The sequence below is a fragment of the Lolium perenne genome, chromosome 7, assembly GCF_019359855.2.
Source record: "Lolium perenne isolate Kyuss_39 chromosome 7, Kyuss_2.0, whole genome shotgun sequence".
NCBI classification, from domain to species: Eukaryota; Viridiplantae; Streptophyta; class Magnoliopsida; order Poales; family Poaceae; genus Lolium; species Lolium perenne.
Window position 1 is genome coordinate 5,245,594 of NC_067250.2, and position 21,636 is coordinate 5,267,229.

General features: G+C 44.7%; 1 protein-coding gene across 7 annotated transcripts; it reads right to left on the bottom strand.

Moving 5' to 3' along the window:
• Nucleotides 1-2,013: 2,013 nt before the first annotated feature.
• Nucleotides 2,014-14,478, bottom strand: LOC127311606 (putative acyl-activating enzyme 19). 7 transcript variants are annotated; one of them, XM_051342051.2, is made up of 17 exons: nucleotides 14,187-14,473; nucleotides 13,673-14,092; nucleotides 13,124-13,317; nucleotides 11,773-11,973; nucleotides 8,946-9,650; nucleotides 7,837-8,561; nucleotides 7,550-7,625; nucleotides 7,391-7,477; nucleotides 6,876-6,919; nucleotides 6,491-6,599; nucleotides 6,349-6,408; nucleotides 6,114-6,198; nucleotides 5,339-5,403; nucleotides 4,931-4,990; nucleotides 4,683-4,727; nucleotides 2,392-2,495; nucleotides 2,014-2,313 (listed from the first exon to the last, which is right to left on the bottom strand). In XM_051342051.2, the coding sequence occupies exons 1-17, from the start codon at nucleotides 14,431-14,433 to the stop codon at nucleotides 2,100-2,102; spliced, it is 3,441 nt and encodes a 1,146-aa protein (XP_051198011.1). In that variant the 5' UTR covers nucleotides 14,434-14,473; the 3' UTR covers nucleotides 2,014-2,099. The 7 variants fall into 7 exon arrangements, 4 of the variants coding, with proteins under 4 accessions (XP_051198011.1, XP_051198010.1, XP_051198012.1 ...); XM_051342050.2 differs by having other exon boundaries at nucleotides 6,114-6,201; XM_051342052.2 differs by lacking the exon at nucleotides 13,124-13,317 and having other exon boundaries at nucleotides 6,114-6,201; nucleotides 14,187-14,474.
• Between the last annotated feature and the right edge of the window lie 7,158 nt (nucleotides 14,479-21,636).

A 21,636-nucleotide genomic window follows, 5' to 3' on the forward strand; every position in this document is an offset into this window, starting at 1 on the left:
ACCAGTCCAACTCCCTCCCTGCTCCGCAGTTTACTAAGCGTGTGTTTGGTTGGTGACTAAAAGAGGGATGGGATGGGATCATCCACTTAAGGGTAGTGTTTGGTTATACCTGGGGTGGATTGAACCGTCCACCAGAGGAGAATATTCCATAGAAACGAGGGATCAACCAATCCGTCAAAATCGGCCGGACCTCTTCATCCACATTTTGCTAATCGGTGGACCGGCTTCTAATCGCTTGCTAGCTCTTCCCTGCCACCCGAGCTGCGCCGCCAGCTTGCTTGCCACGCCGCTGAGCACCGCGCCCCAACCCCGCCGCCTGAGCAGATCCGCCCCAAGCTCCGGCTCGAGCTGTGCCTGATCCCCTCCGCCCCGATCTGGTAGCTCCCTGCCGCAGGCCTGCCCCCTTCCTGGACTTGGAGGATGTGCGCTTCCTGGAGCTCCCGCTGCTGCTCCCAAGGAGGACCTCGTCCGCCCAGGGCGCCATGGTGGTGCAGCTCGGTGGCGGGCTGGCGGCCATGGCAGCCGTGCGCTGGGGAAATTCGGGATCGAGCGAGGAAGACGAGAAGCTAGAGCTCGGTCGGCGCTCTTCTCGGTGGGAGCCTGTGGGCTTTGTTATGGGCCAATAAAGGGTGGGAATAGCCCGTTAACCACCTGTCAGTAACCTATTAACAAATTGTTAAGCTAAACACATTACATACGTCCATCCCATCCCTCTGAAATCCGCCGAACCAAACAGAAAGTGGGATCGTGCCAATAGGAACCATCCCATCCACAAAAACGTGGACCATCCATCCCATGCACATTGATCCATCAACCAAACGCACGCTAACTACCGCAGCACAGTCCGTTTCCAAGACCATCTTCCTTACCCCAAAATCTCTAGCAGCTTGAACGGCAGGCTAGAAGCTATACTCTTTCAGGATCGGACACGCGAGGAAAAAAATGGCATGCGCTAGAAAGCGCCACAGCATGGTGATCCACGAGAAAGAGCACCATCAGAATTAACCTTGTGCCAGACTTGACCGGAGATCTTAAAGTTCCATTTGCATGTGTGGAAATCTTTTGGAACCCAAACCTCAGTAGCTTACCTTGTGCCAGACTTAACAGGAGATCTTAATGTTCCATTTGCATGTGTGGAAATCTTTTGGAACCCAAACCTCAATAGCTTACCTTGTGCCAGACTTAACCGGAGATCTTAAAGTTCCATTTGCTCTTCTTTGTTGATTCTTCAAAATATTGAACTGGTCAGGACACCACCAGTAATTCTACACCCAGCCACTAGGCAGAACAGTTCGATTGAATATGTCAACTTTTTTCTTTCAAAAAGAACGAATATGTCATCTTCTTTTTTACGAAATGTAGCAGTTCTACTTTTCATCCATTAAGCTGATAGAGACAGAGAACAGAATACAAGGGCAGGGTGGGTACAACTGAACCACACCAGGACGACAAAAGAAAAGGAGAAATGAGAGCTAGGCGTCAAGAGATCGTCGGCTCAACCAGGAGGGAGTCTTCGGCTTCCATCTTCATCCAACCAAGCAAGGCAGAAGTGCCTTCAGCATTAGTCATCTCATCGTCTGGTAGCCACCCGTGAACTGATGAGAATCTACGCGCCGGATTTTGAGGCTCCTGCCCGCGCCAGGCGAGGCCAGATTCCGCTCTCCTTCGAGCCGCGCACCGAGCACAACGAGTAGCACCAAGGGCGCGAGCCCTCACAGCTGGCCAAAGAGGAAACTAACCACCGCCGCATGCCAGAGGCTGGCCACTGCTGTCAGTCAGATCTGTGGACCAAGACAATGCCACCTACAGAACCATCTCCAAGCTGCTGGGGGTGCCAGGAGTCCCACTGCCTTCGACTGCAGACCCGCAGGCCGCAGCCACCATGGCAGAGGCCGGCAACAAGAAGGGAGGCGGTGAGAGGAGCCTCCCAGGTCACCTAGCTCAGGCAACACAGGAGTCGGGCTGCTCTGCTTGTTTCCGACTTCTTTGTGGATTCAAAAGTAGATGCGGGTGTGGAAGCATGGAAGGATGAAGATACCAGATTGAGCGGCTTACAGCAAGGAAAGATAATTACACACCATTCACTTAAGTGACATTGCTTAGAGCTGTGTGGTGACTGAGAGACAGTGTAGCCGATCATCTCTGCATCCGACAAAAATGCGCCCACCCACCATCAAGGGCGATGAGAAGATGTCTCCAGGAAGATCCATGACAGCAAAGCCTTGCACAAAGTAACCAACTTTGTCCTGTTTAGCATCAGCTGTAATTCTAAGGACATGAACCTTTCCAGAACTTGTGCAGATACAAGCAAATCTGTCAAAAAATCAGATAGGTCATTTCCTTGACATATATTTACTTGCTACGAGACTTTGCTACCAGTATGTTGAGTACCTATCAGATGATACAGACGGCAGTGATGATAGTACTTCATCAACAAAAACGGACGCAGTAATCGGGCCACCGACTTCATAGGACCAAAGAAGATCACCAGATGTCTGCAATGGGAAATATTTGATACATGAGTTGCATAGTTGCAAATAAACAAGCACTACCAACAATGCATCAAGTTTGAGATTTTTTCGCCATTTTATCCACTACGTATATTAGTTACCAGATAAAGATCTAAAATGGCTTAATACCCACTTATTGTGAAGATGAGACGTGCCCTCCTAATATCGAAAATTGCAATAAACACTATCCATTAAGACAAGATGTTGAAAATTACCCACAGTTGCAAAATTAGCATCAGAAAACAACTTAACACAGCTGTAAGAGACGTCTGTTGATCATCAATTATGATTCTGGATGTGACGTGCAAAAAATGTAACTGAGTATATAACCACTAGGTATAACTTGGAACTGGCATCTAAAGGTAAAGTCCATTTTGAACCTTCAACTCGACCCTGAACTTTAAATCACTGAAGTTAGCACACTGAACTTATTGATCCTGCTCTATCACAGACCCTCGCCCTGTTTGGTGTACCGGGAAAGGGAAGATCCTGACCGAGATAACTCGATACTCTCACCGACAGTGTGGTATCCTTTCCCAATCTCTCTCACACTCACTCTCGAACCAATCCACTCCCGAACCATTGTCCACAGCTGAGACATCCCCTAGCCGAGTTAGAAACATGCATGCTTCCCACGCCCGCTGCCTCAAGGACCCGTTGGTGGAGTGGGACAAGCTGGCTGGCATGGCCTCCGTGGAGCACCCGCCATTCTTCCTTCTATCCTCAGGCCACATCAAGGGTTCCTCACCTCGCTCGGGTTTCTCTAGTGCACTGCACAGCGCCGGCTCCTCCGCCTGGGATCCCCCAACTGCTCCTGGGAGCATTCTGGACGTGCTAAAGTAGGAGCAGCTAGTGCTGCTTGGTGAGAACGAACAGCTCAGGTTGTGAGTCTGAGGCCACGACAGCCACCACCAAGCTCGGGTACACATGTCCTCCAGCGGGGGACATGGCGTGGCTTGTGGTGAAGCTCCGGGAGGACTACGAGGTGTGCATGCTGGGTGGCTACAGGTGCAGGTGTATGGGCTGGAGCTCCGCAACCAGCAGTGCTGTGAGTCGATTTTGGTCACGGCGAGGAAGGTCGGGGAGCAGGAAAAGGGCAGCAAGGGCACCGTCAGGTACAATGGTGATAGCTTCTGCCCCGAATCCGCCTACGCCCGCACCCACCACCTGTTCACAATTATGTCTCTCCCGCCGCTGCCGGGGCTTACGTACACTCCAGCGACCGCCTGCTTACATTCTTGTCAGGGAATTCCCCAGCGTCGTGCTCGCCTTCAGCTCTGAAATGGCACCGCCACACGGTTGGTGTTCGACGATAGAATGCCTCTTAAGATCATCTTCAATGGCTGCACACCGTTATTCCTTCGGAAGTTTGCAAGGTTGCACACTACAGACCGCTATAGCAATGACACTGGACATGCTGGGTGTGGCTTCTCACACATCCTGTCTACTGACTGTTGCACGTTATGCGCTTGATCAAAGGGAGGTGGCATGGTGGAGAGGAACCGGTGCAGGGTAGAAAGGAGGAGCACGACAGAATGCTCACCGGAGTCGATTGAAGCGTCGATGAGATGGGTTTCCGTTGGCAGCATGTGGCACAGAGGGAAGTGAGATGCCAGCGAGCAAATCGAGCATTGTCAGCGTCTCAGTGATAGTAGTGATTATCCCGTTTAGGCCTTGTTTGGTACTGGACATTTAAAGGGATTAGTAGGGATAATCCCCACAAGGATTGGGTGAAACTGAAACCACTCCCCTGATCCAATGCCCTCAAAATCTCTTCCATCCTAATCCCTGATCCCGACTCTTCAAAAATTTCATTTGGTAGGCAAGGATTAGTATACAATGGCGAGCAGCAAGGAAGGCAAATCCAAATGCATTATAAAAGATTCAAATTTTTAGGAAGCACATGAACAAAAGTCTCAAAATCAACACTGATGCATAACCAGTCTAAACCACATCATACATGTTCTCACAGCATTACGTGCAAAAAATATAATTGAGCATATAACTGCTAGGTATAATTTGGAACTGATATCTAAAATGCAAAGTGATTATATGATATGAGCACCATGCAACCAATTCTTTTAGCATGCTACTTCACTACTCCCCTACAAAACGTCACATTGTGTTGTCCCAAAAGAGAAATTTGGACATTATCAGGTATGTAAGACTTACAATTTCAAAGGAATACAAACGTCCATCACGGGAGGGTATCAACACCTGCCAAAAACATATACCTCAAAGATTTGTTCAAATTACTTCAATCGGATGCATATCAAGTTATGAACTGTAATAAAGCTAAAGACATCATTTCATGAGGAAAAGACCTATTGCAGAATTCTCAAAGTTACAAATTACATACTGAAACTCCATAGTACTAAAAGATTTTGGCAATTGAAAATGCATATAAACAGACATAGTACCTGAGAAGGAAGGGCAGATGACACACATGCACCAGCAAAAATAGGACCACCAACAGTTGCCTGGGTTTTTAGATAAGTAAGTTATGGCTCCTGCTAAGGAATAGAACACTAATAAATAACAATACAAGATCAAACGCAATGGAGTCTTGACATGAAAAGACGTAAGCAATGGCATCTAAAACTTCATTGTTAACACCACAAACCATCATTGTTCTATGAGTTCTTCACTCGATGCCCATTCACTAAGCTTAATAGTGCAGTAGCTATGGTATACCAAGTGTCTGGTGTTTCTACCACACAGCTCTACAAAAATTATTGTTTGTTCTTACATCACTCTGTTGTAGAACTTGAGTTTGCAACAATAACTTCACAACATATAACAGTAAAAAGAAAGAAGAGCTGTTGCACCTTCCAGACAACAGTGCCATGTGAGTTTAACGCGATCACCAGACCGTTCACCAAGCAACAAACAACTGCAAAATGCAAGTCTAGTGATCAGCATAAATTGGCATCCTTAAGTGAAAATACTGAAAGAATATAGCAAATCCCCAGAGCTAAATACTCAGGTCATGTTACATAAGTATGTCACTACATAATTAACCAAAACAGATACTCCCTCCATTCGGAAATAAGTGACTCAACTTTGTCTACATACGGATGTATCTACACACTGAAATGCATTTAGATACATCCGTATTCAGACAAAGCTGAGTCACGTATTTCTGAATGGAGGTTGTACTTTATATCAAGGCAGTATGGTTTACTTCTATAAAACTCAACATAATTGTACCCTGCTAGCGCTAACATTGACCCCTTAAATCAAATGTCACATAGCTCCAAGCACGTCTGAGCCATGCACATAGTTTTCTTTAAGCCACCCCAACAGTTTACATTCAGAAGAAATAGTTTTCATTGATGTTCGATACAGGGGGGGACTTCTGGATTCAAATTTTCCTCTAAAAAAGAAAAGTCCCAGATGAAATAATGTGCTTTAAAATTTATTTCGTCTTCAACATTTTTGGAATACATACGGAAAAAAAGTGCACTAACTAAATGGTGAAATATAGATGAAAAAGTGGATTCCCAAAAAATCTAATCTGAATGTGGGCCTACCACCTAAAACTTGTCTCCTAACTCTCTTTTTGTGTGAAGAAACATCTAAACAACATTCATTAAGTATTACCATTTCCACTTTGATGATCTATGGCAAGAGAACTGAAAATTGGAGCCCCAGCTTCATAGTGCCAAACTATTCTGAATGATGAAACCTGCTACGACCAACAGAAACCAGTGAAGACTTAGATAAACCTGTTACTAAATGTTTTGCTTGGTATTACCAAGCTCTGCTGAAGACAGATCCCATAGAAAAAACAATACTTTCTCCTTTATAGTTCGCACAGAGAAATATCTGAAGTTACCTCAAGGGATATTGCAGTTACAAGACCACTCGTACATGCAACATGGATTATGTTGTGTGCCTGCATGAAAGCAATAAGATACAAGATTTCATAGAGTTCTACACAGATTTAAGACATGCATACTGTTAATCAGTAAAAATACCATGTCTACAGCAGGAGAACCATAAATGCTTCCACCACAAGAAACTTTGTAAGTGCAGCAACGGTCTTTGTAATTTAGTGCGTATAAATGATGGTCATGAGACCCACACCTGCAAATTACACCTAGCATATTATTATTACTATAAATTAGCAGTTGCCACAGCCATCTATTGTGCAAAGTTGTGTCTCTGTATGACTGAAGAGTACAGAGTAGAAAGATCATTGGTTCACTCATTCTAGTTGAAAACTCAACATCTTATTACCGTAATAACAAAATGTGGATTCATCTAAGCAGAGAGGAAGGATATATACACAGAAAACTGTGATGTCTGGTAGTAATGTGCTGCGAAAGAAAGAACAGCAAAAGAAAGATTGTGGAATGGTACCATATTAAATTCCTTGCCTTGTCAACAACTGGTTGCATCTTTACCTGAAAGTATTCATAATTTGAGATAAGAATCGTCACACATTTTTTGGGTTCACAAGATCAGGTTCTAGTTGGATGCTTTCTAACTTGCTCCGTCAACTAAACTATACTAAAATAAACACCAAGTAACATTGTAACTGCATTATCAACTATGATATGCTAGAATGCTACTTCCACCATAGACCTTTCACCTTTGCACAACTTAACTGTGAAATTTGCCCCCTCCTTTTACCATTTCACTTGCAGCAATTGGAGAACTATATGACATATCCCGGTTAGAAAAACATGAGCATGCAATTAGGAAGATTCTCAAAAAATCAAACTTCCCAAAGAGGTTTTATTTACATCTAGCACGCAAAACAATCAGTTCCTCGCCATTCTTAATGTTACACAGAGATAGAACAAAGATGCAACTGCCATCTATCAAAGTGAGGCTTAAAGGATATTTCAAATAAACAGATGCAGCATTTGTACCTCTCCATCTGTTTGAACTGTCCAAGATAGTTTACCAGTTGATATATCATGAAAGTAAATTTTCCCTTTATAACATCCAACAACAACCTGTCCACGAGAGTAACCATGAGCTAATGCTTGGTAAATTTGGTCTGTCAAATAGTTCAAGAGTCATGTTACCTCTGAAAAATCACCAGTTATAGCAGCTGAACACTCCACGCGTCCTTCCAATTTCACACTCCACCTCACCGACCCACTGCACAATAAATTGGGCGCAACTTTCAGTAAGCATATATCAGATCAGGTCTGCTATCTCGTTGAATCAAATTCAAATTAACCAAGTCAACGAGAACAGCATGAGAGCATTACTGGCACACTATATTGCAGATGATTTAGCATTCAAAGAAAATCAGAACAATAAATTGAACAATAACTTTAAATCAGAACACTATGGAAGCAAAACTCACCTGCAACCATCAATGCAGAGAAATAAATGTGAATGAGACCCAATAAATATGTTCAGCATCCCATTGTTCAGGACAAGCAAAGGTGAGGCATCAACACATGAATCTAAAGGAACGTTCCAAAGTTCCTGAAGATAACCTCTTTTGTTGCATGAGACGTATGAGCATACATCACCAATCTGCATTTTCCCTTCATAAACATGCATAAATCTGTTGCAACGCCCAATAGACCACTTCTTTTGTAAACAAAAATTCAGGATCCACTGACTGCCCATGACATTGCTTTTGTCCTTCGAGCATGTATCCATGCAGAGATTTTTTGCCTGATATCTATCGTTGGGAGAGAATGTATATTTGTTAAGCCGGCCATCTGTTTCATTTCCATATCTCCCTGCAATGTGACCATGTGCACGCTTTCCATTTATCTGTGCTTTGCCTTCATAAAAACTATCATCCACATTTGCAGCAAATGGGTCAGATGATCTCTGTATGCTTGCAGATACGTTCAGGCCCTTCTTAGGGTGAGACTCGTCAATTGGAGAAATGGAACTACTGTAGTCCACAACTAAAGCATGCAAAAGCTTAGAAGGGGTTGGATAGATATAAAGCAGTCTCATGTCAATCTCCAACTTGTGCGCTGCATGCGCGGCAGAAATTGAGTTACCACCCAAAGTGAAGAAATCATCAAACTCGGAAACTTCATCAACAAGTAGAGCATCACAAAATGCCTATTGTAGATAAAGAGAGCATCAGTAAAACATGATATTCAAACAGAGGAGGGGGGGGGGGGGGGGGGGCCCCCCCACCAACAATGCAAAATTGCCTACACAATTTTGATTACACTAGTTATCTAATAGTTTAAAGTACACTTTAACACTCTTTGTTGCAATTGTGATGATACTTTGATCAAAGCATTAATCTTAAAAAAAATAACCCATGTAATAAAGTTGTATTGTTCATGTAAACTGTGGCCCCCAAATATAATGAACCTAGATTCGCCACTGCCAAACAAAGCTGAAAGGAGAAAAAACATATAGCCCAGATCATAAATAACTACAAAAATCAGGCAAAAGGGTAAAAACAGGAGAAATCGCTTATAGCTAAGAACAAACCTTTTTAATAACTTGTAAATGTGGATTAACTGGAGCATTTCCAGACTGAACTTCAAGTGGCTCCAAAGGACACTCCAAACTTGATAACTTGACATAGTCAACCTTTCCTGAAGAAGTCAAAGGTAATGATTTCATGGGGAGGAACAAGTTTGGAGTCATAGCTGGTGGAACCTTCTTGATGAGCCAACTTCGAACTGATGTGATGATACCATCAGAACTTACTTCTCTATACTGCGGGCTGTCTTTCACTATTTCGTCCTTACTCTTCAACACCAGGTATGCAGTATAATCTTGAGACCCTTTACTTTGGAAAGTAACTGCAGCACTGCTGACATCAGGATGTTCCATTAAGGTGGATTCTACCTCTTCTAGTGAAAACCGCTGCCCATAACTTTTTACAATACGGTCCTTTCTCCCAAGGAAAATAAGTTCACCAGTCTTGAGACGTCGAGCATAGTCACCTGTTCTGTAGTATGTTGAACTTTTACTGCATTCGGCGTGATTCCTCACTAACTCTGCTAAATAACCACTGAATAGACATGCTCCACTGACACAAATTTCACCTTCATCTGCTATCCCATCATTTGTCACAAGAAAAACTTCACAATTTGAAATAGGAAATCCAATTGGTACACTAGTTATTTCTTCATGCTCTAAAATTGCAGTCAGATCTTTGGAATCAAAGAATGTACAGTCACCAGAAACCTGAAACACAAATACAAACTTTTGATAAAGATACAAAACAAACACCATAGCTTTAATTTCAGCAAGTCCCTGTGCGAGAGAGAACTCGAGCACTCGATCCTTATGGCATATCAAATAAAATTGTGATGATTCCCATAAATTTATGCTCAATAGGCACTATTATTGTGGTGAGTAAATGATGTGCATCCATAGCAGGAGCAAAGCACTCCAGGTCCCAAGCCTAATTTTGTATGAAATCTTTAACAAAGTCTGAGCTTGCATGCCATGAAGATGGCAAAAATTACATTCACAGTTCTGTAAACATGAAAAAAAAACATTTAAAGATTTCTTTTATTAATAGTCAAGTTAGGAAAATTCAGCCAGACTGCTGGCGAAAGTACCATCGATTTGCACTGGCAGTGACTGGTGAGATAAATGGGTAAGAGCATCACCAGCAGTACCCCTAAACCCTCAAACCTTTTACAATTAGCGACCGAAAAAACACGTAGACTAGAACCCCTTAACCCTCAAACCCTCAAAAAAATTTAAGGGCCCAACCCCTACTCCCCCTCCCAACCTGTACATGTGAGGGATGGAGAGGCCCAACCCCTTCAACCCCTACTCCTCCACACGCGCGTGCGGGAGGGAAAATTCAGCCTCCGCCTCCTCCCTCGCCGCCGCCGGCCGCCGCGCGCCATGGAGCCGCCCCTGACCTCCGCCCTCCTGCCCGCCTCCTCCGTCGCCGCCCCAGCCGCCTCCCTCGCGGCCCCGCCCCCGCGAGCGCCCCTCCTGAGCGGTGCGGAGGTGGCCGCAGGGGTCGCCGCCACCCACGTCGGCGCGAAACGGCAGCATGCTGGGTAGCACGTCGTCCAGCCGCAGCCAGCCACCGCCCCGGCCCCGCCCTTCACCCCGCTCGTCGCCCCGCCCATCACCCCACTCGTCGCCCCGCCCGTCGCCCCGCCCGCCCTGCCCGACGCCCCGCCACCCACCACCAAGGGCCGTCGGAAGACGACGGTGCTTGGGCCGAAGAAGCCTGCGGGCGCCAAGCCCGCCGTCAAGAAGAACACCTCGCGGAAGAAGGCCGCGCCGGCGCCCACAATCGCCGACCCTCCAGCCGTCGTGCACGAGGTGCTCGATGTAATGCCCACAACGACGACGTCGTTCATGGGGCTTCTCCAAGACGCGGAGGTGGACCTCGGGGCTCCTACTCTCGAACCCTTTGGGTTTGGTGATGAATTGGAGGAAGAGGAGGAGGAGGAGGAGGAGGAGGAGGAGGAGGAGGAAGAGGAAGATGAGGAGGATGTGACCGAGATAGATGCAAGCACCGTCGCCCGCTCCGCCGTGCGCGCGACAAACTATAGCTTGCACAAGTTGAAGCAAGGCGTGAAGAAGCCAAGCGCAAGGCCGAAGAAAGAGCGCGCAAGGCCGACTTGGAGGAGAGGATGATCAAGGTCAAAGAAGCAAAGGCATGGAAAGAACTCATGGTGGAAGAGAAGGAGCACATGATGATGTCCAAGAAGGACATGGATGAAGAGCAATTGACATGGTGGAAGGAGTACAAGGAGGACATCGCGGAGAGGAAGAGGGTATTCCGTGCTGCGTCCTCTACTCTTCGGGGTGACACTCCGATGAGTGGTGGTGGCGATGGCGGTGTGCAGGACTCCACCACCGACGCCTATGGAGGTGCTTGATGGACGTGGAAGTGGTCTAGGAGATGGCGCCAAGGTGCAACTTTTTGGTGACGGTGCCGATGAGAGGGGGAAGATGATGATTTTGTGATGTAAACTATTAAACCATGCATCAATGATCTTCATGTCCTAGTTTGTTTCAAGGTTGAATGTGTTTTTCTAGTGATGATTGTGATATGTCAAATAACAGTCTGAGGGTTTGAGGGTTGCGGCAAAGACTAGAACCCTCGAATCCTTAAAAGTTTGAGGGTTTGAGGGTTCTAGTCTTTGCCCCTGTTTTTCACCCCTCAAAAGTGACAAAAAATGCCAATTCTCAACCCTTAAAATGCTTTGAAGATTTGAGAGTTTAGGGGTACTACTAGTGATGCTCTAAGTGTAAGAATGCATTAGAGAAGTAATATTAGACTTGATCTCATCTGAAAAAACAGAAAGTATTGAGTGGGTAACTACCTCACCTCTGTTGTTCCATACAGATTTATGATGGTAGTCTCTGGCAGAATTTCATGGACTCTCTTCCACAGACCTAAGGACAGGTTCTCCCCACTAAATACTATGATCTTGAGAGAGTTATATCCACATGAAAGATTTTTCTCCAGGGAAGGTAGTACTATGTCCATCAGTGACGGAACCAGAGTCACCCTTGATATACGGTATGCCTGCGACATCAGCGAAATGCAAGGGTGATAAATGTCTTACCGAAACTAACAAGGGAATGGTAAAATCAGGAATAACATTTTCGGACCTATTGTCATGTCAAACAGAAAAGAGCCTCAGACTATCCCTTGATTATAGTGGCAACATACCAGGAATACTGTTTTTTACCATACTAGTATAGTACTTAAACTCCACCAGTGATAACAGGAAGTGAATAACTTGTGCAAACATACATTAGGAGCTTCAAGCACTTGGGCATACAGCACAGTTGTCTTGAATTAGGCTAGGAAACCCTAACTGTATAAATTATGCAAGCTGAATAGAAAGGGTAGTAGCCAATCAGCAACTATGCCAACAAAATGTGCATCCTCACTTTCATTCCTACTTTCCCAGTGTTAAAATGGTAACTCTGTAATATCAAACTGAATAATCAAAACGCAGTTCCATTTCCTAAATTCTTGTGTGATATTATACATGTACCCCAGTGGGATTTATTTAAGCAAGTAGAAGCTTTGGAACTTCTGGTCTAATACTTTTAGGAAGAAGCTAACTGGATAAGGAAACCAATATTCTCTCCCCTGCTGACATTGAGAAAAGTACCCACACTTGGGCATACAGCAGAGCTCTTGCTAGATGCTCTGTAGCTTTTTCTGGGTTATGCCATGGGCTAGGCCCTTTTGTACAGTCCCTCCACCCCTTCATTCTTGTACATGTTTATCTCTTCAATAAAAATTTACTGTCAGGCCTCCCCTACAGCTCAAAAAAATACTGCACAGCTGTCTTGAATTAGGAAGTCGGAAACCTTAACTGCATAAATTATGCTAGGTAGTCAAGCAAGTATGCCAACGAAACATGCATCCTCACTTTCATTCTACTTTCCCAGTGTTAAATGGCAGTTCTGTAATAGTATCAAAGTGAATAACTGAAATGGAGAGTGTATTCCCTAGATTCCTGTGCGATATTATTCATGTACATAAGTGGGATTTATTTCGTCAAGTAGAAGCTTTTGAGCTTTTGGTCAGGTACTTTTTCGAAAGAAAGAAAAAACCACCTGGATAAAGGAACCAATATTCTCTCCCCTACTCGATAGAGAAAAACAAATAAGTAGTTTCGCTACAACAAAGACTAATGCATAAATAAAGGCCAAGTAACCTTAATCAAGTTGGCCAACGATGCTGGATTAGCTCTCCAGTCATTGGGAGGAATGATAAGTGTTGTGCTAGTCAACACAGCAGAAAGAAACTCCTGAAGATGGTCAACAAAGCTGACAGATGTCTTAAACAATAGCACATCGTCCGAGCACAAAGGATTCCTTATTTGCATCCACAAAAAGCGGTTCAGAAGACCTAGGACAGGATGGTAAAATAAGCACGTTTCAATAAGTTTGTTTCTCAACCAAACCTAACAAAAAAATTCAATTGGTTCCATCTAATGAGCAAGCCATCATAGAAGTGCAAACCAAAATTCTGAATTATATAAGTTTTCTCTGGTCATCAATATTCTGCTACTAATAAAATTTCAGGTATTTATATCTTAAGCTGCTCCTATCAAACACTACCCTAGAACTTCCGATATAAACACTAAAACATTACCACAATTTTATATCTCGAATCACGGCAACTGACTACTTTTCTATTTCAGATGCAGAGCAACAAAATACCCTGACGACATTAGTAATTGCACACCACAATGAACATGTACCTTTCTCGGTTCCACAAACACCTTTGGGTCTTCCAGTGGAACCAGAGGTGAACATGACATAGCAGAACTCCCGCGGCCTCTCGCGCTCGCACGGCCAAGGAAGCTCCTCTCCACCGATCCCAACCCCTCCAACGCCGGACCACTGCCGGACGTCCCCGTCCAAACGTAGGACAGGGCAAGCGATGCTCTTGAACACAGCTTCTGCTCGCGAACCCCCTGACGATACGACCAGCGCCGCGTTTGACGCTGACACGGCCGACTGAACCCTCTCCTCTGGCCACGACGGGTCCAGCGGCAGGAACGCCTCCCCCAACCTGAGCACGGCGAGGACGGCGGCGATGTACTCCACCGACGGCGACGCGTACACACCCACGACCCTGGGCGTCGCGCCGGCGCTTCCCCCGTGCCGATCCGAGCAGCCTAGGGTTCCGAATTCAGAGTCAGGGACAGGGGAACTGGTGGCCAAATACAGGGGATGACAAATCGGAAGCCGAGCGCGCACGCAGGCACGCACCTGGGGAGCCACCGTCGCGGCGGGGGTCGGGGGCAGGGAGAGGAAGCGCGGCGGCGATGCGGCGGGAAAGGGAGGAGACGGCGGAGAGGAGGTCGCCGCAGGTGAAGCGGCGCTCGCCGTCGTCTGCCGCCGCCGCCGGGGCCGCGTGGACGAATGAGAGGCGGGCGGGGTCATGCCGCGCGGCGCGGTCGAACGCGTGGGAGATGCAGCAGCACGGCTCCTCCTCCGCCGCCGCCGCCGCCGCCATTCTGCCGCCGCGAGCTTGGTTTGGCCTGCGCGCCACTGAAGATGGAAAGCTATTCGAAAGCGGAAGCAGTAGCAGAGTATGAAACCCGCTTTCGCTGCTCCTCTGGTATAACAAAATACGCCTTCGAAAATCGTTAGCGCACTCAACGAGACTGTTTCTGCTGTTCAGCAGTTCAGTCCAGCTGAGCATGGCGTCATCTCTACTGCAGAAACTAGAGACAGACTCAGTTCAAAATACATAATCTCTACTGCACAAACTGGAGACAGACCTCAGTTCAAAATACAAATTGAGCCAAATCAGTAACGAAACATCATGCTGTCAGGCTCCGTCAGTTGGCAAGATAACAACAACCGCAGGATGGCTAGTCCACGGCTAGGATCTCTGGAACCTGTTAGTGTTGTGATTCTGTAGTTTAGCTTAATTAAGTCACTGTTAAGCGATGTAATGACTTTTGCTTGGCCTGCTTCGGTATATAAGGAGCAGGAGGGGTGGCTGGGAGGACCAAGCAATAATCAAATATTTATTTTTATCGTTCATGTCCTTTCTTGTTCAACACTCGACGGCCCTAGCGCCGCGGCGCTCACTTCTCCCCCTCCTCCTCCGATCATCGTCAAGGGCATCCACCGCCGGACCCTGACAAAGTGGTATCAGAGCAAGCGTTCCTCCGCCTGCTCGGTCGCACCGGCGACGTACCCTCCCTCCCTCTTCCTCTAACCGCCACCACCCCCAGATCCAAAACAGCACCTTGCCTCCGTTCCGATCATGTCGCATCGCTCAAAGTCCAGCTCGCGCACGAGTCGGGGAAGGCCTACCCTCGGCTCTGCTTCGTCAACAGACGCCGAGCTCGCCGCGCTCAGGGCTCAGCAACGCGCCGATCGTGATGCGTGCTCCGTCGGGCGACGTCTCCACCAACATCAGGTCGAAACGACGGCAACTCTGGGGGCAGTCCAAGATCAGATGGAAGCCATGGCGCAGATGCAGTCGCAGATGGCCTCCATGATTCAGCGTATGCAGGGGAGCATCGAGCGTTTACTGCCGGATCAAGGTACGAACAACACCGCCTCTCCCAACAGAGGCACGAACCGCACGTTCACCACGCCGCCACAACGCACAAACACACATCTTTCCCCAATTCCAGAGTTCCCAACACCAATTCCCACCCCACACACCGCAAATCCTCCACCTTTTCCACCAAACCTCGGCCGCTTTATGCCGGATCAGCTACCGCACCCACCGTCCCTGCAGGGTGTTTATCAAAATCGCCCCGTGGTCACGTCCACCGTTCCAAGCACAACTCGAGTAGATCCTTCTTCATCTCACACCCACATCACCCAACACACCACTCCGACAACACAACCTCATTACTACCAACCACATTCCCCACGCACAAAGGAGCATGATCCAATACCACCGCCAAAACCCCAAGAACAGCCATATCAGAGAACCTACCAACCACACCATCACAACTCTTCCAACGACATCGCAACCACAACAACACAACACCAATCAAACCCATCCAATCCAACAAATTCCACCACCACAAACCCTGTCCCTGCCAACACAAGTCTATACCATACTCAGCCTACTGATGGCGTGTATTTCACACGTTCGTTGGGCAACCCCAAGAGGAAGGTATGATGCGCACAGCAGCAAGTTTTCCCTCAGAAAGAAACCAAGGTTTATCGAACCAGGAGGAGCCAAGAAGCACGTTGAAGGTTGATGGCGGCGGGATGTAGTGCGGCGCAACACCAGAGATTCCGGCGCCAACGTGGAACCTGCACAACACAACCAAAGTACTTTGCCCCAACGAAACAGTGAGGTTGTCAATCTCACCGGCTTGCTGTAACAAAGGATTAACCGTATTGTGTGGAAGATGATTGTTTGCGTAAAACAAGAGAACAAAGATTACAAAGAGATTGTATTTCAAGAAAGAGAATTGGACCGGGGTCCACAGTTCACTAGAGGTGTCTCTCCCATAAGACGAACAGCATGTTGGGTGAACAAATTACAGTTGGGCAATTGACAAATAAAGAGAGCATGACCATGCACATACATATCATGATGAGTATAGTGAGATTTAATTGGGCATTACGACAAAGTACATAGACCGTCATCCAACTGCATCTATGCCTAAAAAGTCCACCTTCAGGTTATCATCCGAACCCCCTCCAGTATTAAGTTGCTAACAACAGACAATTGCATTAAGTATTGCGCGTAATGTAACTAGTGACTACATCCTTGAACGTAGCACTAATGTTTTATCCCTAGTGGCAACAGCACATCCATAACCTTAGTGGTTCTTGTCACTCCTCCAGATTCACAGAGGCATGAACCCACTATCGAGCATAAATACTCCCTCTTGGAGTTACTAGCATCAACTTGGCCAGAGCATCTACTAATAACGGAGAGCATGCAAGATCATAAACAACACATAAGCATAGCTTTGATAATCAACATAACAAGTATTCTCTATTCATCGGATCCCAACAAACGCAACATATAGAATTACGTATAGATGATCTTGATCATGTTAGGCAGCTCACAAGATCCGACAATGATAGCACAATGGGGAGAAGACAACCATCTAGCTACCGCTATGGACCCATAGTCCAGGGTAGACTACTCACACATCACACCGGAGGCGACCATGGCGGCGTAGAGTCCTCCGGGAGATGATTCCCCTCTCCGGCAGGGTGCCGGAGGCGATCTCCTGGATCCCCCGAGATGGGATCGGCGGCGGCGGCGTCTCCGGGAAGGTTTTTCGTATCGTGGTTCTCGATCGGGGTTTCGTCACGGAGACTTTTTATAGGCGAAAGGGCAGGTCAAGAGGCGGCACGGGGCCCCACACCACACGGCCGCGCCGCCAAGGGGGGCGCGCCGCCCTAGGGTGTGGCCCCTCCGTGGCCCCTCTTCGTCTCTCCTTCGGACTTCCGGGAAGCTTCGTGAGAAAATAGGCCCCCGGGCTTTGATTTCGTCCAATTCCGAGAATATTTCCTTACTAGGATTTCTGAAACCAAAAACAGCAGAAACAAGAATCGGCACTTCGGCATCTTGTTAATAGGTTAGTTCCGTAAAATGCACGAATATGACATAAAGTGTGCATAAAACATGTAGATAACATCAATAATGTGGCATGGAACATAAGAAATTATCGATACGTCGGAGACGTATCAGCATCCCCAAGCTTAGTTCTGCTCGTCCCGAGCGGTAAAACGATAACACGTATAATTTCTGGAGTGACATGCCATCATAATCTTGATCATACTATTTGTAAAGCATATGTAGTGAATGCAGCGATCAAAACAATGTATATGACATGAGTAAACAAGTGAATCATATAGCAAAGACTTTTCATGAATAGCACTTCAAGACAAGCATCAATAAGTCTTGCATAAGAGTTAACTCATAAAGCAATAATTCAAAGTAAAGGTATTGAAGCAACACAAAAGAAGATTAAGTTTCAGCGGTTGCTTTCAACTTGTAACATGTATATCTCATGGATATTGTCAACATAGAGTAATATAATAAGTGCAATAAGCAAGTATGTAGGAATCAATGCATAGTTCACACAAGTGTTTGCTTCTTGAGGTGGAGAGAAATAGGTGAACTGACTCAACATTGAAAGTAAAAGAATGGTCCTCCATAGAGGAAAAGCATCGATTGCTATATTTGTGCTAGAGCTTTGATTTTGAAAACATGAAACAATTTTGTCAACGGTAGTAATAAAGCATATGTATCATGTAAATTATATCTTACAAGTTGCAAGCCTCATGCATAGTATACTAATAGTGCCCGCACCTTGTCCTAATTAGCTTGGACTACCGGATCATCACAATGCATTGTTTTTACCAAGTGTCACAAAGGGGTACCTCTATGCCGCCTGTACAAAGGTCTAAGGAGAAAGCTCGCATTGGATTTCTCGCTATTGATTATTCTTCAACTTAGACATCCATACCGGGACAACATAGACAACAGATAATGGACTCCTCTTTTATGCATAAGCATATAACAACAATTAATAATTTTCTCATTTGAGATTTGAGGATTGTTGTCCAAAATCGAAACTTCCACCATGGAACATGGCTTTAGTTAAGCGGCCCAATGTTCTTCTCTAAGATTGGCATGCTTAACCCTTTGGTGGTAGTTCTCTCTTAGTTGAGACAAGACGAACATGCATAGCAACTCACATGAAATTCAACAAAGAGTAGTTGATGGCGTCCCCAGTAAACATGGTTATCGCACAACAAGCAACTTAATAAGAGATAAAGTGCATAATTACATATTCAATACCACAATAATTTAAAGCTATTTGTCCCATGAGCTATATATTGCAAAGGTGAATGATGGAATTTTAAAAGTAGCACTCAAGCAATTTACTTTGGAATGGCGGAAAATACCATGTAGTAGGTAGGTATGGTGGACACAAATGGCATAGTGGTTGGCTCAAGTATTTTGGATGCATGAGAAGTATTCCCTCTCGATACAAGGTTTAGGCTAGCAAGGCTTATTTGAAACAAACACAAGGATGAACCGGTGCAGCAAAACTCACATAAAAGACATATTGAAAACATTATAAGACTCTACACCGTCTTCCTTGTTGTTCAAACTCAATACTAGAAATTATCTAGACCTTAGAGAAACCAAATATGCAAACCAAATTTTAGCATGCTCTATGTATTTCTTCATTAATGGGTGCAAAGCATATGATGCAAGAGCTTAATCATGAGCACAACAATTGCCAAGTATCACATTACCCAAGACATTTATAGCAATTACTACATGTATCATTTTCCAATTCCAACCATATAACAATTTAACGAAGGAGAAACTTCGCCATGAATACTATGAGTAGAAACCAAGGACATACTTGTCCATATGCTACAGCGGAGCGTGTCTCTCTCCCATAAAGTGAATGCTAGGATCCATTTTATTCAAATAAAACAAAAAAAACAAACCGACGCTCCAAGAAAAAGCACATAAGATGTGATGGAATAAAAATATAGTTTCAGGGGAGGAACCTGATAATGTTGTCGATGAAGAAGGGGATGCCTTGGGCATCCCCAAGCTTAGACGCTTGAGTCTTCTTGATATATGCAGGGGTGAACCACCGGGTGCATCCCCAAGCTTAGAGCTTTCACTCTCCTTGATCATGTTGCATCATACTCCTCTCTTGATCCTTGAAAACTTCCTCCACACCAAACTCGAAACAACTCATTAGAGGGTTAGTGCACATTATAAATTGACATATTCAGAGGTGACACAATCATTCTTAACACTTCTGGACATTGCATAATGCTACTGGACATTAGTGGATCAAAGAAATTCATCCAACATAGCGAAAGAGGCAATGCGAAATAAAAGGCAGAATCTGTCAAAACAGAACAGTTCGTATTGACGAATTTTAAAATGGCACCAGACTTGCTCAAATGAAAATGCTCAAATTGAATGAAAGTTGCGTACATATCTGAGGATCATGCACGTAAATTGGCTTAATTTTCTGAGTTACCTACAGGGAGGTGGACCCAGATTCGTGACAGCAAAGAAATCTGGAACTGTGCAGTAATCCAAATCTAGTACTTACTTTTCTATCAACGGCTTAACTTGGCACAACAAAACTCAAAACTAAGATAAGGAGAGGTTGCTACAGTAGTAAACAACTTCCAAGACACAAAATAAAAACAAAGTACTGTAGGTAAAAAAAAACATGGGTTGTCTCCCATAAGCGCTTTTCTTTAACGCCTTTCAGCTAGGCGCAGTAAAGTGTGTATCAAGTATTATCAAGAGATGAAGTGTCAACATCATAATTTGTTCTCATGATAGAATCAAAAGGTACCTTCATTCTCTTTCTAGGGAAGTGTTCCATACCTTTCTTGAGAGGAAATTGATATTTTATATTACCTTCCTTCATATCAATGATAGCACCAACAATTCAAGAAAAGGTCTTCCCAATATAATGGGGCAAGATGCATTGTATTCAATATCCAAGACAACAAAATCAACAGGAACCAGGTTATTGTTAATGGTAATGCGAACATTATCAACTTTACCCAAAGGTTTCTTTGTAGAATGATCAGCAAGATTAATATCCAAATAACAATTTCTCAATGGTGGCAAGTCAAGCATATTATAAATTTTCTTAGGCATAACAGAGATACTTGCACCAAGATCACATAAAGCATTACAATCAAAATATTTAATCTTCATCTTAATGATGGGCTCCCAACCATCCTCTAACTTTTTAGGAATAGAGGCTTCACGCTCTAGTTTCTCTTCTCTAGCTTTTATGAGAGCATTTGTAATATGATGCGTGAAAGCCAAATTTATAGCACTAGCATTAGGACTTTTAGCAAGTTTTTGCAAGAACTTTATAACTTCAGAGATGTGGCAATCATCAAAATTCAAACCATTATAATCTAAAGCAATGGGATCATCATCCCCAATGTTGGCAAAAAATTTAGCAGCTTTATCACGAGCAGTTTCAGCTTTTAGCGATTTCAGTGCAGTTTTTCGCGCTTTGCATTCGAAGTGGAAACATTGCTAACACCAATTCTTTTATTAGTATGAGTAGGAGGTGCAGCAACATGTGTAGCATTAGCATTACTAGTGGTGGTAATAGTCCAAACTTTAGCTATATTCTTCTCTTTAGCTAGTTTTTCATTTTCTTCTCTATCCCACCTAGCGCGCAGTTCAGCCATTAATCTTATATTCTCATTAATTCTAACTTGAATGGCATTTGCTGTAGTAGTAATTTTATTATGATGATTCTCATTAGTCATAACTTTCGATTTCAAAAGATCAACATCAACACAAGACTATCAACTTTAGAAGCAAGTATATCAATTTTCCCAAGCTTTTCTTCAACAGATTTGTTAAAAGCAGTTTGTGTACTAATAAATTCCTTAAGCATGGCTTCAAGTCCAGGGGTGAACTCCTATTATTGTTGTAAGAATTCCCATAAGAATTACCATAGCCGTTGCCATTATTATAAGGATATGGCCTATAGTTGTTACTAGAATTGTTCCGGTAAGCATTGTTGTTGAAATTATTATTTTTAATGAAGTTTACATCAACATGTTCTTCTTGTGCAACCAATGAAGCTAATGGAACATTATTAGGATCAATATTAGTCCTATCATTCACAAGCATAGACATAATAGCATCGATCTTATCACTCAAGGAAGAGGTTTCTTCGATAGAATTTAC

Coding starts and splice junctions, on each gene's coding strand:
- LOC127311606 (XM_051342050.2), bottom strand. CDS start 14,433: ATGGCGGCGGCGGCGGCGGCGGAGGAGGAGCCGTGCTGCTGCATCTCC. Junction 4,728..4,930: donor CATCTGCCCTTCCTTCTCAG/GTACTATGTCTG, acceptor TGTTTTTGGCAG/GTGTTGATACCCTCCCGTGA. Junction 2,496..4,682: donor GTTTGTATTCCTTTGAAATT/GTAAGTCTTACA, acceptor TTCCCATTGCAG/ACATCTGGTGATCTTCTTTG.